This window comes from Ptychodera flava, chromosome 4, assembly GCF_041260155.1.
Source record: "Ptychodera flava strain L36383 chromosome 4, AS_Pfla_20210202, whole genome shotgun sequence".
Lineage (NCBI taxonomy): Eukaryota > Metazoa > Hemichordata > Enteropneusta > Ptychoderidae > Ptychodera > Ptychodera flava.
Genome location: NC_091931.1, coordinates 42,898,384 through 42,919,025, shown reverse-complemented (window position 1 = coordinate 42,919,025; position 20,642 = coordinate 42,898,384). Strand labels below are relative to the sequence as shown.

Below are 20,642 nucleotides of genomic sequence, written 5' to 3'. Positions count from 1 at the left end.
ATATATCTAATCACACTAAACAAAGTGAAAATAAGTATATAGGGATAACTTAGCAATACAAATTTTTTGACAAAATGTCATGTGATCTCGATGACCTTTGACCTTAAATATGAGTATATGTCCATAACTCAGTAACCACAAGTGCTACAACCCTTCATATTTGGTATGATGGGAGACCTTATGACATCACATCCTGTACCTTATTAATTATGTGCATATCTAATTGTGAGCCAGCAATAGAGCTAGAGGTCTGGTTTTTGGTATATAGGTATAACTTAGCAATACAATTTTTTTGACAAAATGTCATGTGACCCCAATGACCTTTGACCTCAAATATACATATATGGCCATAACTAAGTAACCCCAAGTGCTACACCCTTCATATTTGGTATGATAGGAGACCTTATGACACCACATCCTGTACCTCATTAATTATGCGCATATCTAATTCTGAGCCAGCCAATAGAGCTAGAGGTCTGATTTTTGGTATATAGGGATAATTTAGCAATACAATTTTTTTGACAAAATGTCACGTGACCTCGGTGACCTTTGACCTCAAATATACATATTTGTCCATAACTCAGTAACCACAAGTGCTACAGCCTTCATGTATGGTATGATGGGACAGCTTATGACGCCACATATTGTACCTCATTAATTATGCGCATATCTAATTTTGAGCGAGCCAATAGAGCTAGAGGTCTGATTTTGGTATATAGGGATAACTTAGCAATACAATTTTTTTGACAAAATGTCACGTGACCTCGGTGACCTTTGACCTCAAATATACATATTTTTCCATAACTCGGTAACCACAAGTGCTACACCCTTCATGTTTGGTATGATGGGACACGTTATGACGCCACATACTATACCTCAATAATTATGCGCATATCTCATTCTGAGCGAGCTAATAGAGCTGGATGTCTGATTTTTGGTATATAGGGATAACTATAGGAGAGAAATTTTTTGACCAAATGTCATGTGACCCCAATGACCTTTTACCTAAAATATATGTTTATGTCAATAAATAAGTAACCACAAGTGCTATGTCCTTTGTATTTAGTAGGATGGGAGACCTTATGACAGCACACGCTTTACCTCATTAATTATGTACACATCTAATTCTGGGCAAGCGAATAGAGCTAGAGATCTGATTTTTTGGCATATAGGGATTAATAAGAATATAATTTTTTTTGAAAATGTCATGTGACCTTGATGACCTTTGACCTTGATTATACATATATATGCATATTTCAGTAACCACAAGTTCTATACCCTCCAATTTTGATAGGATATTAGACCTTAAGATGTCACATCTTGTACCTCATTTATAATGCGCATATGTATTTCTTGGCTGGCCAATACTGCTAGAGGTCTGATCTTTTTTTCCCGATTTAGAACCGTAACTTAGACATGCCTCATGTGTTTCAAATTGGGAACAACGACATAGACCTATGTGCCCATAGATCTCAACATATACACTCAAATGATACTTCTTAATGACCACATTTTCCTGCCCCATCAAGACTAGTACTCCTATTACAAGTGGGGACTATGTCATTGTAAATGACTTGTTGAGTTAATGGTTGTATCACAGTATCGATATATCTAATTCTGTATTTTTTCCATTTTATATTCTGAATAATTACATTAAACATATTCACTGTCTCCAGTACATTTCATTTAAGTATTTTCACTTCATGCACTTTATCCCTTTCACACATGTTCAAATATCTGACCAGAGAACAAACACTAAATAGTCCAGGATGGGAGCTACAGTGTCATTGACGCTATTTTACTTCAGCCAATTCCTAATTTGCATATTAAATGAATTTTCATACTTAGGGTATTCATCTGAATTGACTTGATCAAAATTGATGTAACTTGCTATGTACATTTCAGACACTGTAATACAATATTATTGAAAGTCATTAATCATTTTCTCTTCAGCAAATTCCTAATTTGCATGTTTAATGAACTTTCCTAATTAGAGATATATATCTGAATTGACTTGACCAAAGTTGACAAAACTTGCTACATATATTGCAGATACCATGATACAACATTATTGACAATCATTAAGCATTTTTACTTAAGTCAATTCCTAATTTACATATTTAATGAACTTTGCTTATTAGGGATATATACTGGATTTACTTGATCAAAGTTGGCAAAACATGACAACATTGATGATTATACCTGGTTTAAAACAATATCGAAAGTCATTTCACATTTTCATGTCAGCTAATTTACAATTTGCATATCTAATGAGCTTTCACAGCTCGGCATATATGGCTTGAAGGACTTGGCCAACGGTAATTACACTTGCTATATAAATGACAGCAGTCAAAGAACTTTAATATTTTTATTTCAGCTAATTACATATTTGTATACTTCATGACCTTTGAGAATTAATCAGCGGTGATTATTGTTCATTATGTTGATCATAATACTTTCAATGAAGTTGCAAACATGTGGCAAAGGTTCAAATTTACACATAACTGTATGAAACACGTGAGCATTTTCAGTTCATATCTGGTTTGCTCACGTGTTTACACACGTGAGCATATGTCGCAGCGATGTCTGTCTGTCTGTCTGTCTGTTGGTCCGATATCTTAAAAACGGCTGATCAGATCAGAATCAAATCTGGTACATAGATTCAGTTAGCAAATGGCAAGAACTGATTAGTTTTTGGTGGAAGTGGCTTGCTTACTTTTTGCTCATTTGCATAATTAATGATTTTAGAAAAAACGGATATACATTAAAAACAACTGCACACAATTTGATGAGATTTGCTACAAATGTTGATCACACCAAAATATATCAGCAGTGGGAATCATTAAGGAGTGACATGAAAGATATTTGCTAATTTGCATATTTAATGAACTTTCCTAATTAGGGATATATATCTGAGTTGACACGATCAAAATTGACCAAACTTACTACATGTATTGAAGATACTATGATACAATATTATTGAAAGTCATTTAGCATTTTCTCTTCAGCCAATTCCTAATTTGCATATTTAATGAACTTTGCTAATAAGGGATATATATATCTGAAGTGACTGGACCAAAATTGATGAAACTTGCTATATACATGAAAGATACAATGATACAACATTATACAATTCCGAATTTGCATATTTAATGAACTTTCCTAATTAGGGATATATATCTGAATTAACTTGATTGTAGTGGTTGAAACTTGCTGTATACATCAAAGATACTGTGATATAACAGTCAAAAGACATTTTTACTTCGGCCAATTACTAATTTGCATATTAAATGAATGTTCATAATTAAGCATATATATCTGAATTGACTTGATCAAAATTGATGAAACTTGCTATGTACATTAAAGACACTATGATACAATATTATTGAAAGTCATTAAGCATTTTCTCTTCAGCCAATTCCTAATTTGCATATTTAATGAACTTTCCTAATTAGAGATATATATCTGAATTGACTTGACCAGAGTTGACAAAACTTGCTACATGTATTGGAGATACTATGATACAACATTATTGAAAGTCATTAAGCATTTTTCCTTCTGCCAATTCCTAATATGCATTTTCAATGATCTTTTCTAATTAGGGATATATACTGGGATTTACTTCTAATTAGGGATATATACTGGGATTTACTTGATCAAAGTTGGCAAAACATGCTGTGTACATTGATGATTATACCAGGTTGAAACAATATTGAAAGTCATTTCACATTTTCATGTCAGCTAATTTATAATTTGCTTATCTAATGAGCTTTCACAGTTTGGCATATATGGCTTGAAGGACTTGGCTAAAGGTAATTACACTTGCTATATAAAGTGGTGGTACAATGACAGCAGTCAAAGAAGGTATTTTTATTCTAATCCCTTTGTTATTATAGGCAACAATTAAAATTTTCGATTTTCACAAAACTAATTGACAATAAACTCTTTAAATCTTACAAGAGCTTCAAAATGAGCCCCATCGAGCAGTAAACTATAAAAGCGCAGGTCAGACGCATTAGACTACTGGAGATCTCTGAGCTGGCTTCCGGAATATAGTTGAGGCGAAACTTTTGGAAGTGTTAAGTGTGTTACTACGAAAACCCTTTGGTATGCAAATGCTTTTAATGACAGCATTCACATAGGTAGAAACGCAGCGACCTTGTGCGGCGAACAGTTGGCTTTCCATCGTATCTCAAGACAGGAGTATCCTGTACTTCTCTCTCAGTACGATGAAAAAAATGACGACCCTTTTCCCCAACAGAAATACACACTTGCAAGCGCTGTCACAAAAAGCATGAGCGAAACAGCATGTTTCTTTTTTTTTAATGATTTGAATTTTTTGTCGTAATTTTACAAAAGTGTCAGGATGAAAGTTACGAATTTGAAACATCATGATATCATATGGCAGACCACTATTCATTCTTTTTTTTCACAAACTTACGTCAATTTTTTACCTTTTCTATGTTACAGCTGGATATTTTCAGCAAACTCATTATTTTTATCATGATTTTCTGGTTGAAGCATAGACAGTACTACTATCTATGGTTGAAGGCTTGGACAAACGACATGCATATAAATACACACAACCATTATGAAAACAGCGTTTCCTGAACCAGTTAGGAGCCTGAACTTCTTTCGTTTATTAAAGAAGAAAGAACAAACAACTTTCGAAATTGAACTTGATTCTGTGCACTGAAAAAAATAACTTTTTGTCTTTTGCATAACGTGAACATCATCGTATGCACTGGACATACAGAAGTCACAACTCAAAGACCTGATATAGAAGCCCAAAGAGGAAGGTTTATTAGAACCTTACATAATCTCACCCATAAACTTTGAATGGAAAGAATCAGGATAATACCGGGATGACCAGCAGGGCACTTTCGTTTCATGGTTCTACTCCTGCAAAGGTATACGAGAAGACCTATCACCCAGGTAGAGCCTTTAATCGTCCGATTCTACGAATTGTATATCACGTGAACTCCGCGTCATCACAATGATCCGGGTCCCGTGACTTCATGAGGTCGTCGAGGACAGCGACATACTGTGAGGGGGAACTGCAGGTGCTGAATTCAGATTTCTTCAGGAAATTCTCATTTTCGTATTCATGACATCTGCTCCAAGCCTCCAACCGATGCAAGACTACCAATACAATGTAGTGTTACAGCGTTTGTGACCAGTGCTTGTGTTAATTGGTTGGTACAGCTAAACATTTTGGTGCGCACTATTGTGCGTCGTCGTTTCACATAAACTTCCGTGGGCGACGTGACAAAGAGTTAGACAGTTTCATCACCGCGAATTCGAGTTTATATCATAATTACCCTGCGATGCATGTATAGGCGTATTTGACGCGAGTGACGTCGAATGTCGGAAATACCAGATAACATTGCATTGGACGTGTGTTGCATACAAAAGAATATCGTCCACTCGATTACACCGGCCAGTACCTGACGACAAATACCTCTGTGTATGCGCAATGTCCACAGCCATGATACATACCGACGTTTACTGTGATCGCCACGGTGACATCAGGTCAAATTCTACTGCGATACGTGCGAAGAGCCAATCTGTTCAGACTGTACGTTGACTGAACACAGTAGTCCTGAACACAAACATAGAAACCTGCAAGATGCAGCTGGAGAATGCAAAAAGGAAGTAGAATTGACAGGTAAACAACTAAAAGTGAAACGAAACGAGAATGAAAAGAGCAAATCTGCAGTTCAGAAGATGTTGAATAAGTTAGATGTCAGCATCGATGTGGAGGAGAAGAACTTGAAAGATCACGTGACGAAAACCATCGAAGAAATCACAAAGAGAATAGAAGATAATGGTAAGCAGTTGTTAAAAATCCTTAAAGACGAATACCAAGAAAGGAAAGCTGAATTGACCGTGCAACTTGAAACTTTGGACGTTATTCAACATGACCTTGCTAAAGCACAGAAGTTTACTGAGGATCTTATTCAGTGTGAGAACGCTGCACAGATAATGTCGTCCAAGAAAAACCTGTCTGAGCAGACTCAAGAACTGTTGAAAGTCGAAACGAACTGTTATCCAGTAGCCGACGACTTCATGATATTTCAACCTTACGATGATTTTTGTGATAGGAAATCACTGGGAACCGTACAGCTCACTGAATGCACCTTGCAGGATGTGCCAGAGTATTGCCGTATTGGGGAAGATGTACGTGTCACTGCTTCTGTTAAGGGTAGAAAGGATTCCTCAAAAAATGAGATCGAGGCTGAGATCATTGACCCAGTTAAGCAGGAGACAATGACAGTCGAGTATGGAAGAGAAGGAATGTTGTCATTGAGGGGTCGTGTAGATGTTGAGGGAGAACACAAAATAGTAGTTTCCGTGAATAAGCAATTAATGTGTAGTTCACTGTTCAAGGCTATTCCTCAGAAGGGGTTTCTCTTTACATTTGGGAACGAGGGCCAACCTATTTTCTATACGTTCGGGAACATGGGCCAGATTGTGGACAACATGAGTAGACCCCGGGGGCTAGCTTTGGACGGGGAGGGGAATATTTTGGTATGTGAGTATGGAAGGATTGCATGCGAAAGTGACAAGGTTAGATTGTATGCGATGAAAGGCAACGGTGGGGTTGCGATAAAAACTTATGAATGTTCACCGGCATTCACGCCCAATTATGCCGCTGCGACGTCGACAGAAAAGACTCTGTATTTTGTCACGACTGGCGGTGTCAGCGGGGTGTTCGTTTTCGATGTCGATCTGAAAATTGTAGGATGCTTTACTGAAAATATGGCAAATCCCAGGGGTATTGCAGTCAACCAGAGTAACAACCATTTATATGTCGCTGACGAGAATTCACACTGTGTCCATATGTTTGATCGAGAAGGCGGTAAAATTGAATCATTTGGTCGCAAAGGGAGAGAAGAGGGAAATTTCGATTCCCCCGAAGGTGTCTGTGTTAACAGGGATGGCAACGTGATCGTCAGCGATAAAGGGAGCCATCGCATCCAAGTGTTTGATGCAGATGGGAGGTTTCTATTCGCCTTTGGAAGTGCAGGTGACGGAGAAGGCCAATTTAAAGAACCACATGGTGTGACCACAGACAAATTCAGCAATGTGTACGTATGTGATCGAGGCAACAAAAGAGTGTTGAAGTTTGACCCAAAGGGCAATTACATCAGTCGTATTGATAATGGTGAGGTAGCGGATCCCATCGATGTCTGTGTCACTGATGATGAGCCAGCCGGAAAGGTCATGGTGTCTGACCATGCTGGTGACTGCGTCAAGGTGTTTGTTCAGTGAACGATGAAACTGATACTTGCTGGTATTCGCGAGATTAACCACAAGTGATGAGATAAACACTTCCTTTGGTGTAAGGGGACGCTTGAGTAATGCGTTATTGATCAATTTTAATTTCGAAGTCAACAATGCGACTATCTTACAAATATCATGGAGAGGAAAAGGTTATTGACATGCAACCAACTTACATGATTTAGTCACATTTCTTTGAAATGTTAATAGTGTCATCGAGATTATAGCAAGCTATTGAACTAAAACAATTTGGTTATTAAGTTTTGCGCAAAAGCTGTGACAAATTCATCATTAGTTTATTGCTTCAAGGTTACTATTTTTAGATCTATGTTAAAATTGTTTATAAGATTTTATTTTGCATTGAAAGTTGTATAAGGGTGCCCTGTAGTACATCCGGGTCTCCTATGCAGGTGCCACGCCAGTCACGCGCCGACAAGTTGTGGCGTTGTCTTGTTTCCCCTACCGTCCCACATGGAGGTTCGTGGGGAGTAATTGCACAATGTTTAATAAATGCTCCACACTTTTCACCCAAACCCAATATGTTACTAGTAACTGTTTTATCGTTATCATTAAAACGGTCTCAAGACGTGAGCTATGTTGATCCACACAGTCCCTCCATGTGGTTTGATCCAATACTGAACGAGACGACGACACCTTAGTATATAATATAAGGACCCTTGAATAATATTGTACATCCCTTGTCATTATTATAGATGACATTAACACTTCGTAATGTAAACTTTATTCGCACTATCTTTATTCAATAAAATCATTAATTATGTGCTCAATCAGGGCTCGAAATTAACTTTTTACCCTGGTAGTCCACTTGGGCTACCATTTTCTGAAGTTGGTAGCCCAGTGACAATGGCTGGTAGTCCATGAATATTTTAGTTTAGGTATACTGTACTCGTCCAAGTATAAGCCCCGGTTCAGCAACACAAAATAGCAGTAAAACTAGGGGCTTCAACTCGAGAAACCCCATGTTATGTGTCACGAACGCTTAATTTATACTAATTTATGTACATCTTAACACTTTCTATCACTTTCAAAATCGGCTTACACATTCAAAGAAATTGTAACTTGAGTAAAGAAAAACAGAAAAAAATATTTTCATGATCTTTATGAACTGGCATGCCTTGTTACACCCGAGCCTCTCTATACAGAACGTAATAAATTGATACTGATCGACAACCATAGATAAAAGACAGCGAAACTCAGCCAAGCTTAACTGACATAGTGTTTTATATAACTATTTCAAATCAAACTGAATACACAATCTCTTGATACAGAAGTGACAGTTTTGTGAAATTTCAGCATCAAAACACCAAAACTTGACACAAGTACGTCTTGTTTGCTGCCGACCAACAGCATTCTAGTATCAAACGCTCGGCATCTTGTGAAAACAACAACGTAACAATGGAAATTTTAATAGTCAACAGAAAAAAAACTCTTCACAGATGAAACGATAATTGCTTCAAACAAATAAAACTGCATGTTGACTGCATTTAGCTCGTCCCAAAGTGACGGACATCGCACGCCAAGTATTTCATGTTTCAGGCTTTGGTAGTCCGTGTGGGCTACCATTTCATGGACTTTGGTAGCCCCAGGGAAAAGTTGGTAGTCTGTGGACGCGGGACTACCGCTAATTTCGAGCCCTGTCAATGCATCTCTAGAGTGCTTACTGATAGGTAAACTAGACGACAGAAAATGTTTCTGGCACGAAACGTTACCTAAAATTACTCAACTGAGATTTATTGAACATCTACTATAAAACTTTGTCAATTCCAACTGTAAAATGCAACGCGCTCACTGTGTCAGTAGAACACAGAACGCTATATTCTAGTCTGTTAGTCAGCATTTTACCTGTATGTGTTTTATTATCGTGGAGTTTATCGGCATCAGTACAGCACAAATGTTAAACTGAGAAAAGCTGTAATGTTAAATTGCACGTAGAAGAAGCGTAACGAAAGGGAAAGAAAATGTGGAATATTGGAACATCGACTCCAACTCAAAGTTCCAAAAGTTGTTATTGTTATTATTACATTGTTATCCATAGTGACTGTCAGTTAATTTTGTCTAAATTGATACCAATTTTAGCAAGGTTTTCACTCAACTTTGACCTTCTCGAGAGTATATCATGGGAGTCTCAGAGTAGATCATGAGACTATAGACACAGAAAAGAACAAAAAAAACCAGGACAAATATTAAAAATTTCAGCTATTCGTCATCGCAACTGTGTTTCTGATTCATCACAAAGTCACTGAAATATTGATTGTATGTGTCTCTCCAGTGATATAAACCAACCGAACGTTCATTGTAACCCGCCGCGGCTGTTCTTTTGCAAGAAAAGTCCGAGGAACAATACGTTTTTGAAAACAAATGAAAGACATTGGAAACCTTGGGAGATTGCTGCTTTACGAATATCGAAAAAGTAGTCAAAGCAAAAGAGTTTAATGCAATCTTCACAAAGCACAGATTAGACCTTTAGAGAAGATCATGTTTGACTTTTTCAGAGCAGCATCTGTCTCTAATTTGTCAAATGAATATATTTGTCATTTACTGGCGAATTCGTTAAATCAATCCATTCAACTAGTTACGAATATTTTGGCAGACATGTTTTACCATGCATCATGGTTGACGATGTTGTTTTGACAATCAGTGTTTCGTGCAGAGCTTATAATGCAATTAGGCGTTTGTTATCAAATTTTACGTAAAAATTAATATATATGTACATGCAGTATAGACTCCCTTCGGTATTATAAGATATGATAACGTAATAACTGTGGAGTTAGTGATGTTATTAGACTATTTTAACGATGCAATCTGGGTAATGAGACTCTTGGATCATGTTTTTCGGTCATGTTATTCTTGGGTCTTGCAGAACAGCTCCCTCATAGTTCAATTCAAAAAAATGAATCAGTCAGTGTACACGTTTATTATGTTGCCTTTCATGTAATCAGTTTCAGTCTCTGTTACTGTAAGATAGAATGAACTTGCTAATTGACAAAGTATCTCGACAATTATCAGATACATACAAGATCACAAAAAACTTTGCTGAACAGGTGAGTGTTCAATTTCAAGTCACCTAGCCCAGTAGTCTCTCTGGGGTTACAAATTTACATAACAATGCACAATTTGCATATTCATTTGTAGTGAAAAATATTTTCTTTCGTATGATTATTAACATATGAATAGATTGTTTAAAAAACAGAAGGGTAGCTCACTCCTCAAAATCCCCTTGCAGAAAACCCTGCCAGCCTGGCAATAGTAAAGTTGGAAGGCAAGCTGTAAGTAAATGAAAATTACAAGAAATTTCAATCGATCAGAAAACGATTGATTGAAAACAGGTGTACATTGTATATAGAAACCATCCCGTAGCCTTAGGCTTATTTATTGTCATATTGTGAACTAATCTGATGACAACCGAATGTTGGGATCCTTGTGGCAGCTGGGCGACCGGAACGCTCCATATACATCATCCGCTCACGAGTCGTTAGTTCGACTAAAGCCTCCCAAGTTGCCAGGACAAGAGCCCTTGGCAAACGAAGATGCATATGCGCGGGCCCTATAAAGTTATCGATAATCTTGCTTCTGAGGAAAGTGATGTTGGTATATTGTTGCTTATTTAGACATAAAGATTTTATAGGCATGCGATGAAAAATTTTATTTCAAAGTTGCCTGGGTTTAGTTAATAGCGTATTATTTTAGAATCGTGGATGTTGTGAATGTGGTAAATATTAGCAAAGGAAATCTCCTATATGATTGATTGATTTCATAAAAGAAAATATGTAGGCCTACGTAATTTATGGATTGCATGGAACTGAAATATGTAAAAAAAGTATTTTGTCTTTAGCAGGTAAAATGAAATTTTGTTTAAAAGGGGCAATAAAGCATTGGACACTTCGTAAAATCACGTGTTTGGGATCACCTATAAACTTTCTTGTGTTCACCCTGTTGGTGTACGCATGAACAAAGTGGTAACAACCCGAATTGGCTGTCACATGTATTACGTGTACTATGCGTCACAATAATCATCCGGGTCCCTTCAATTCACGTGGTCGTCGAGGACGTTAACTGTACATACACTGCCAGCTGTGGAAACGCAGCTATCTGTTGGCGGGGTAGCGGGCCGTTACGCGGGTCAAAGGTCAACACCGCCACGGATATACGTGTGGGGTTGACCTTTGACCCGCATAGCGATCCCCGCTACCCCGCCAACAGATAGCTGCGTTTCCACAGCTAATACACTGCGAGCGATGGCGACTGCAGAATCCCATTTCCTGGAGAAAATTCACCAGAATTTCGTCGTTTGTGTCATCTGTTCCGAACGCTACAAGACTGCCAAGGTACTGCCATGTCTACACAGTTTTTGTGAGCAGTGTTTGCGTGACTTGGTCGAGAAAACTGGCAGGCTTGACTGTCCGGTGTGTCGGCGTTCACACCAACTTCCTGAAGGTGGAGTGACAAAATTGCAAACTAACATTTTCCTCGATCAGTTGGTCGAACAGTTTAATCAACATGAACATGAACCGTCGAAATCGGCTTGTGATGGTTGTATGGGCGAAGGTGGTGATAGCGACGTAGGCTGTGTCGAATGCTCCATGAAATTGTGTAAAATATGCGCACGTACACACAAGAGAATCCCAGCAACGCGGTCACATAGACTGATACCTGTCGAGGAGTACCTATGTATGAAAAGCAAAGACCCCGCCATGGCGCACGCTAGTGTTTACTGTGATCGCCATGCTGATAGCCAGGTCAAATTCTACTGTGACACGTGTGAAGTACCAATCTGTTCAGACTGTACAGTGATTGATCACCGCATTCCTGAACACAAACATAGATGCCTGCAAGACGCTGCTGGAGAATACAAGGAAGTTGTAGGAAAGACGATAGACGAACTGAAAGTGAAAGAAAATGAAGCTAGAGCCAGCAAAGCTGCTGTTCAGAAGATGATGAATATGTTAGATACTGGCTTCAACGCTGAAGAAAAGAAATTACAAAACCACGTCATGAAAACGATCGAAGAAATCACGAAGAGAATAGAAGAGAATTGTAAGCAGTTGTTAAAGCAACTTAAAGACGAATACGAAGTGAGGAAGGATGACTTGACTGCACAACTTAAAACCTTGGATATTATTGAACATGACATTGCTAACACACAGGAATTTGCTGAAAATCTGATTCTGTATGGTAATGCTACACAGTTAATGTCGTCGAAGAAAAACCTGGCAGCGCAGACTCAAGAACTGATGACAGTCGAGACGGACTGTTATCCAGTGGCCGACGACTTCATGATGTTTCAACCTTACGATGATTTTTGTGATAGGAAATCGCTGGGAACTGTTCACCTCACTGACTTTACCTTGCAGGATGTGCCAGAGTATTGCCGTATTGGGGAAGATGTTCGTGTGACCGTTGCTATGAAGAGAGGAAAGTTAGTGTCAAAGAACGAAATCAAAGCTGAGATGATACCAGACGAGGTGACACAGAAAGAGACAATGACAATAGAGGATTATAAAAAAGGAACAGTCACATTTAGATGCCCTGCAAATGTGGAGCGTGAACAAAAAGTTGTGGTTTCTGTAGGTGAGCAAGTAATATGTAGTTCGACCATAAAGGTAATTCCCCAGAAAGGGTTTCTCTTCACATTTGGGAAGGAGGGTCGGAGTGAGGACAAAATGAGCAGGCCTTGGGGGCTAACTTTGGACAGGGATGGGAATATAATTGTTTGTGACTATGCGGCGCGTAGGGGCGATGAAAAGGTACGATTGTATGAATTTAAAGGCAAAAGAGGGGTAGAGATGAAAAGGACAGAAGTTTGTAAAGGGTTCTATCCTCAGTATAATACTGCGATGTCAAGAGGACAAAATTCATATCTTGCCACCGCTGAAAGTAAACGCAGAGTTTTTGTCTTCGATGATAGTCTGAAGCTACTTAGAAGCTTTAAGGGAAATATGTCAAGGCCAAAGGGCATTGCAGTCAACCAAACCAATGGCTACGTATATATCGCCGACGACTCTTCTGGCCGTGTTCATATATTTGATCGAGATGACGGTGAAATGAAATCGTTTGGTCGTAAAGAGGGGAATTTCAAATCCCCCGAAGGTGTCTGTGTTAGCAGGGATGGCAATGTGATCGTCAGCGATAGTGGAAACCATTGCATCGAAGTATTTGATGCAGATGGAGAGTTTCTATTCACTTTTGGAAGTGCAGGAAGTGGCCCAGGCCAATTTCAAAATCCACATGGTGTGACCACAGACAAACTCAACAATGTGTATGTATGTGATCGAAGCAATAAAAGAGTGTTAAAGTTTGACCCTAAAGGCAATTACATCTGTCGTGTTGATAATGGTGAGGTAACTGACCCCATTGATGTCTGTGTCACTGATGATGAACCATTCGGAAAGGTCATTGTGTCTGACTGTGATGGTGACTGCGTCAAAGTGTTTGCCCAGTAAGATATCAAATTAATATTTGTTGTAGGCCAATACCGACGAGAATGGCTACACGTATGTGCACTTGCCTCATTCAATATCTTGGACGTATGGGGCGTGATTCTGTCATTCTCGAACAACACAACAGGTAATGTTTGAAATTTAAAGCAAAAACTTGTTTGATTGCTTGGCCGATCACCATTAAGGTAAATAATTCGTTTTCAGATGTTGCCGACCAACACGATTTTTGTCAGATCCTTTTACAAGGGTAATTAATGATTAATTTTTAAAGGACGATACCGAAGTAAGAAATGTAGTTTGACGTAGTGCAAACCCATTTATCTTGTAATCGATATAACTTCTGTATTGTAATTTCCGATCATTATTTTTCACCATCTGGTGATGGCGTGAGCTTTGTTACAAAGTGTATCGTAGGATATTTACCATGCAGTAAGGATATATACCATGTAGTATTGTCTAGTCACTGAATAAACTTTTTAAGTTTTGCTATACTGGTATATCGTCAATGAGCATATTATTGGTATGCAATGAACTACAGCATAACTTATAAAGAAGACTTTAAAACGCGCCAACGTAGTCAAATTGTCATTTCTCCTAACAGTAATATAGACTGTTGATCAGCTTGATGTCTGTTTATTTTTATAAGTAAAATTTTGAAATATTTTTTATAAAATAATTTTGATAAGACGCATTTGGAAAATTTTCTATGCCTCCTTGTCTTGCTGATACAGCAGCATCACTATCAATCTATTAGGCCGTGGGCTATAGGGCGCGTCTACGTGCACCCCCCCCCCCCCACAGGATGACAAACCTGTATTTTTAGAAGCCTTTGGATCCCTAGATTATGAAATGGAATTTTTAACAGAAAAAATGGTAGGGACTCAATGGCTGTTATGGCCATTTTTGAAGGGTACCGCAAAAGCACGATTTGGCAACCCACATGTATTTTTGTCAAACCTGTGTTCTTGTAAGTCATCTGCTGAACTTATTTTTTAACATGGCCTGGCTTGTGAGGTATCATGATTAGTAAGGTAATTTATTGTTCTTTAGAATGATATATTGCAATATGCAATATCTTCTATAGTTTATATCAAATAGGACCAAACCTTACCTCATACGCTAAAGTTTTATGTCACATATTACTGTCAAAACAGTACGTCAGTTAGAAGATGACTCCGGCGTACATTGTGACGGTAGCGCATGTTCTGTTCTACGAGATGTCACACCATGGTGGTACTGATACGTACCGTGTATTTGATTAACCGCGACCCTGAGTAACGTTAAGGTACTATCTCCATGCAATGTACTCAAACAAACTGTGTAAATGTTAGAATATCTCATGACTGCTTACTGACGTTCAAACCAAGATAAAACTAAACATGGATTTATGAATTCCACCGAATCTTGATCATGTGTAAACTTTCCTGGAGACGGCCCTGCAATTTTTTTAAAGGTCAGAGGTCGACTGTCAAATGTTGCCAGTGATACAATGGTGCTTGACTGCAGCAAGCGGCAAACAAAGTTAATAAATTGGTAATTATAAAATTGAATATATCTAAACGAGAATATGAATGCGGGGAAAGTCCAACGGAAAACGACTATGTGATAGGAAGAAAATTTAGAGCATACATGGCCCAACAAGCCACTGGAGCTACTCGTTGATGATGATTTGCGTACTGGGTAAGTATGCCATGAACTCTTGTGACGAAGATTACTCGCCAACTTTGATTTCGGAATTATCTCTATTGTACTTTTATCGACATATGTTGTCAGCGTATCTAGGGGATGAGTATAAAACGTGATTGTAACTCGTTTGGGATAAATAGAAAGTGGCCACACTAAAAATCTTTATGGTTCGTTTTTTCTATATTTTACTGAGTCTTCCTTTACGTATGAAACTGATAATTTGGTTCAGCAGTATTTATTTGACACAAGTATTCTTATCAACCAATCAACCAATTTTTCATTCAATCAAATGGATTTCTTTAGCGTCAAAGTCCAAAAAATTAGTGATGTTCGATGGCGCTTTAAGGAGCCAGAGAGTTTTTCAGTATACTCTACTATTAAACAGATGAGTTTTGACGTTCTTCCTAAAACTGTATTGGTGACTGGTGGCGCACTTCTGGTGAGACATTTACTCAGGTGAGGGGACAGAGCATGAGATAACACGATCGCCACTGCCGGTTTCTCCGTGGTACTTGTCATTAGACTCGGAGGAACCCTGGAGCTTGAACATAAATTTTTTTATAAGCACTGTTAGTATTTCACTGATAATTCTTAACAGAGTAGATAATGCAATTATTCCTTTGAGGTATATGATGTCGTCTGCGGTAACTTATATGGGAGTCTGTCAACAATATCATGATATTGAAGCATTTGTAGGCGGATAGGAAGAGTAAACAAATTTGTCAAATATTTTGCAGCCTGAAAATCCCTCAAAATTGAAGGTCAGAGCTGCTGCTTTTGCAACACTTTTTTTCGTGACTGGAGGGAGGAGAAAGTGGAATTCTTAGAATTACTATACATTGTGTGTATTTTCTGCTTTTGCAAGATTTTGGACAACAAAAAAATGACATCTAACTCTGACTATACCCCATCAAGATCTGACACTGTACCTTTAGATGTCACAGTTTGATCAAGTGATTTGGCAACTTTCATAAATGTCGCAAGTTCTGAAGTCTGATGGAAAGGGCATAAAACACTAGCCAGAACAAGGTCAATTCTGGTGTAGACTTTCAGATTATACAAAGTGTGGTAAAAATAGACAGAATAATCTAGTACGGCTGCATTCACAAATATGGTGTTTGTGTGTGTGGGTGACTGAAAGGAGTTCGGGGGGGAGGGGGAGTTGAAAATACTGGGGGTAGTAGAGAGGATACTTGGAGGTTTTGATCTTGGTATACGGGGTTTAAAATACAAAATTGGGAATAATTTTATTGCATGTCATGATTTTCATTCTGAAAAATTTAAAACATTATGAATGCATTGAATTTTTATAAGAAATCAAGAAGTCTTCCACGAAACATTGTCGACCTTGCTCTAAAAGCAGACGACATGCCAAACTCCGTGACCAGTTGTGTAAGAAGTCTGACGTCACAGTCACAAATGTCGAAAGTGTCTGTTTATTTACTTGTCATAACGATCCCATCGTAATATATAGAAAATACTAATTATTAAAAGCACGTATAACTTTGAAGGGTATGTGCATAATTGCGTCACTAGATTGACACTCGTCAATTCTAGGCACATGCATTCAAGCTCTTGACAGGCACCGATTACTTTCAATAGTTTTACAATAAAGAGAACAGTCTACAATTTTGAATTTCTTTCTACGACACATGCACATATGTTTGAATTGGGTTATCATACTAATAGAATTCCCAGTAAATACCATCTAAGCGTAAACAGGGAAGATTTGATCAAACAAAAGCTTTTTGTCAAGTATGTACTCCATGACAGTTTCTAATGGCAACTTTATGAAGCGATGATCAATCCATTTGGACACAGTGACCGACTGATACAAGATCCTTCATGCAGCACGGTTCCGTCGGGACATCGGCACATCGGTACGCACGGCTGACTCAGACAGATCGGGTCGTATTGTTCAGAGCCACCACACGTCGATGGGCAGGGTGGCCCGCAGTTGTCGTAGACCATGCCATCAGGGCAAGTTGAATCTGTAATATGATTATGTAAAATGGCATATGAACTTTGTATCATATACAGTGATATGAACAAATGAAGAATAAATAATCTAGAGACTTTCTTCTACAAGAAAGTGCAAGCAGCTTTAGACATACCACACGGAATCTAATACACTCAAAAATATCGACAATTATGGCACTTTTGGTCGTCTATTGCAATGTGAACATATTCAAAATTGCTGGAGAAAATCATGATAACTAAAAGTGTTATTGGGACATTTTGGAGAGTCTGGGACAGGAGGACTTGTTCTTAAAGAAAAATGACCTGAGATATCTAAGCGATAAAACGGGCGATAACGAGTGCATATATGGAGTGAACTGGTCAAAATCGTGTGGTATATCTGTTGCTGAGGTGGTTTATTGTTACTATATCATAATACTAAATTGGAATTCTAGCGTGAAAAGTTAAACAGGGAATTTTTCTCCAGCTGAGAGCTCATGCCTGTTCCAACCGTGCTATATTGTGAATATAGCATGGTTATTTTCACGTCTCGACCAATCAGATCGCAGTATATGAGCCATCATATACTAGTATGATATAATGTAAATTATGTGCACACGCCCATGCAAAGACTCCACGAGGTAATATGCCGGTAACAGAACCTGACAGCAGTATTCTTTGTCAAACGTTACTTAATTTTGTATCTGTAAATCTACTTACAACAAACTGAATATATGTGTACAGATATAAAGAAGGAATGCAAGATTTCAAAATTCTTACCACACCGTCTCTGATCGATCCAATTTCGAATTACTACACCTTTGCTCCTGCATTCATGTATGTAGGCTCTGATGGTTTCACAGTAACAGAGTTCATTCTCGGCGCATGTGCAAACATCTTCCAGGCACATTTTATGATACGGGTTTGCATTAACCAGTCGAGAACAGGCTTTGAATTCTCCAGATTTAAGAACACTGCAGCGTGATCTCGCTAGTCGCTGTGTTGACGATTTAGCGCCCGGACACAGAGGAGTTTTTCGCTCCTTGCCAACTTTGCCCTTGGATCCAGTCTTGGATGCGGTCTGGACACGGTGTGGTTTGCAGTGTTTGTAGCCAGCCACTTTCCAGCTGTGTATTAATTCTTTGGCATTGTTAGCAAACAGAAATTGCCTGGTAGTCAGATCGTCTTGTATATTCGAGTTCATATTGCCGCAGATCCCACACACCCTGCTCCGGTAGCTGCGAGGCACAGCCACAACAATGTCACCCAACATATCCCACTCGATGGTGACACCAGGTGCAGTTTTCACCAGGAGTGCATTCTGTTTTGGTTTGGTGACTTCAACGACATCTGGACTGTACTGAGGGTAAGGCAAATCCACAGCAATGCCAGAAACTTTGACTTCACCATTGTACTGTATTTCCACCGTTACACAGCCCAGATGCAGGAAGATAGCACTTTGGTAAGCCACCTGATTTTGGCCATTTCTCTTCATTTCCCGTTGAATGTGAACACTGAAATCACTGTCATAGCAGTCTTGGACGAGAACATATCGACATTGACCTTTGAACCGGAATGAATTGCCGTCGAACGTGCGAAGGATACCTTTCGCAGTCAGCAAACAGTTTTCAGAATCTGTAATAGAAAAAATATGAATCTTAAGCTATAGTTCTTCATTTCAGACTAAAATGTCCATATAAGGAAAATGCAAAAGAACAATACCTGAAAAAGAATAGACATACCATGGATAGACTGATAAGTATCAAAGACGTGGCAGTATATTTCTTTCAAATGACGCGGTCATTTGGTGTATAGCAGTTATGTCTATTTTATAAATTAAATGTTGAAATTAAAAGCAAACGATCACATGCGAAGACGTAGAACCCGTTCTTATACTGCATTCAACCCACAGAACAATGCAATACGTTGAATTGATTCACAAACCTTCGACACAGGAACTGCAGCATTCTCCCGGGGCTTGATATATATGTTTCCCCTGGAACATAACAACAAGAATACATTTTTATAGACAGAATTGCGAGCTTTAACTTGGTGCTTATCGTTTTCTTAAGATAGCACAATATTAATTACTTTTGTCATGGGAACGGAGATATGAACCAATGTATTGTAATTCGTCGATATATCGACATATTATTCGTCGATATATCGACATATTATTCGTCGATATATTGACATATTATTCTTATTTCCTCACTATGGGCATTTGTAACCGAGAACTGCCAGATGTTGGTATTGTTAGTACTTTTCGGACAATGCAGCTACTTAGTATCTACCAACCTGATGTTGAACACCATTTCTTGATTCAACTTTTTGACACCTTATTGATTTGATTTTCAGTTGTTGTTATTTTGCCAGTTTAACAATTTTTGTTCGCAAGCCTATGTTCATTCCCATCGCACGACAGTATATAAACATTGACTGGCCATGAGGGTAGCAGCATAGGTTAGTTGTCATTTGGCCTGAGAGTTGCCCAAAAGCTGACCGAGGGGGACAAACAGTTTAGGAGCGACTCTCTGGCCCGAGAGAAATCAAATATATGCTGTTAGTCGAATATAGTCAATTACTATATGTTTTTTAACACAAGCCACCAAATTTTATCGCCAAAGAAACAAGAACTTTCTCATTTATCATCACTCGTCTCTGGCGCATGCGTAGACGGCATTTTCAAACTTTCCCAGTGAACGGTTTTCCGAACTGTTGACTGGTCAACAGTTTCAGAAGCTGTTGTCTGGTAACTTGTTCTTTGTATAAATCAACGTCAAAATGATGTACACAATGTATGTGTAAATTAACGAATCACAACAGAGAGTTTGGACGAGTTGTGTCACAGTATACAGCCTGGGAGTCGCCCTAAAACAGTCTTGTTTCATCAGGCCGTAGACCTAGACACAGACTATCTTGGATTTCAGACCCGCGGAACACAAACATGTGCTGTTACCCGAATATGGACAGTCAACATGTGTTTTGTAAGACACCTCATCCAATTTTCTCCCCGAAAATCAAGAACTTCAATCTTCATCTATTATCACTCGTTTCAGTTGCAGATGTCTCTGCCATCTCTACGTGCTCAGAATGTGTGCATATGCGTAGACGGTACTTTCAAATTTCCATATTAAACAGTAGTTCAAAATATTAACCAGTTGCTCTTTGCATGTGTCTGCGACAAAATGATGCATACCACGTGACCAGAAATTAACGAATCACAACAGAGAGCTTAGATGAGTAACACACAAT

General features: G+C 38.5%; 3 protein-coding genes across 3 annotated transcripts in view; 2 read left to right on the top strand and 1 right to left on the bottom strand.

The window, feature by feature from the left end:
* Positions 1-5,727: 5,727 nt before the first annotated feature.
* Positions 5,728-7,275, top strand: LOC139132302 (tripartite motif-containing protein 2-like). Its single transcript, XM_070698692.1, has one exon. It carries the CDS (start codon positions 5,728-5,730, stop codon positions 7,273-7,275), a length of 1,548 nt encoding a protein of 515 aa, XP_070554793.1.
* A 4,265-nt stretch (positions 7,276-11,540) lies between these two features.
* Positions 11,541-13,745, top strand: LOC139132301 (E3 ubiquitin-protein ligase TRIM71-like). Its single transcript, XM_070698691.1, has one exon. The coding sequence runs from the start codon at positions 11,541-11,543 to the stop codon at positions 13,743-13,745; it is 2,205 nt and encodes a 734-aa protein (XP_070554792.1).
* Positions 13,746-16,848: 3,103 nt separating this feature from the next.
* The window catches only part of LOC139131862 (sushi, von Willebrand factor type A, EGF and pentraxin domain-containing protein 1-like), a 49,652-nt gene continuing 45,858 nt past the window's right edge, over positions 16,849-20,642 (bottom strand). The window contains exons 38-40 of the mRNA XM_070698152.1: positions 19,332-19,383; positions 18,168-19,022; positions 16,849-17,419 (exon numbers count right to left, since the gene is read on the bottom strand). Of these exons, the coding sequence (XP_070554253.1) occupies positions 17,217-17,419; positions 18,168-19,022; positions 19,332-19,383 (1,110 nt within the window). The 3' untranslated portion in view covers positions 16,849-17,216. The remainder of the gene's footprint in view (positions 17,420-18,167; positions 19,023-19,331; positions 19,384-20,642) is intronic.

What these genes read in the sequence shown, in the direction of transcription:
- LOC139132302 (XM_070698692.1), top strand. Translation starts at nt 5,728, where the DNA reads ATGTTGAATAAGTTAGATGTCAGCATCGATGTGGAGGAGAAGAACTTG.
- LOC139132301 (XM_070698691.1), top strand. Translation starts at nt 11,541, where the DNA reads ATGGCGACTGCAGAATCCCATTTCCTGGAGAAAATTCACCAGAATTTC.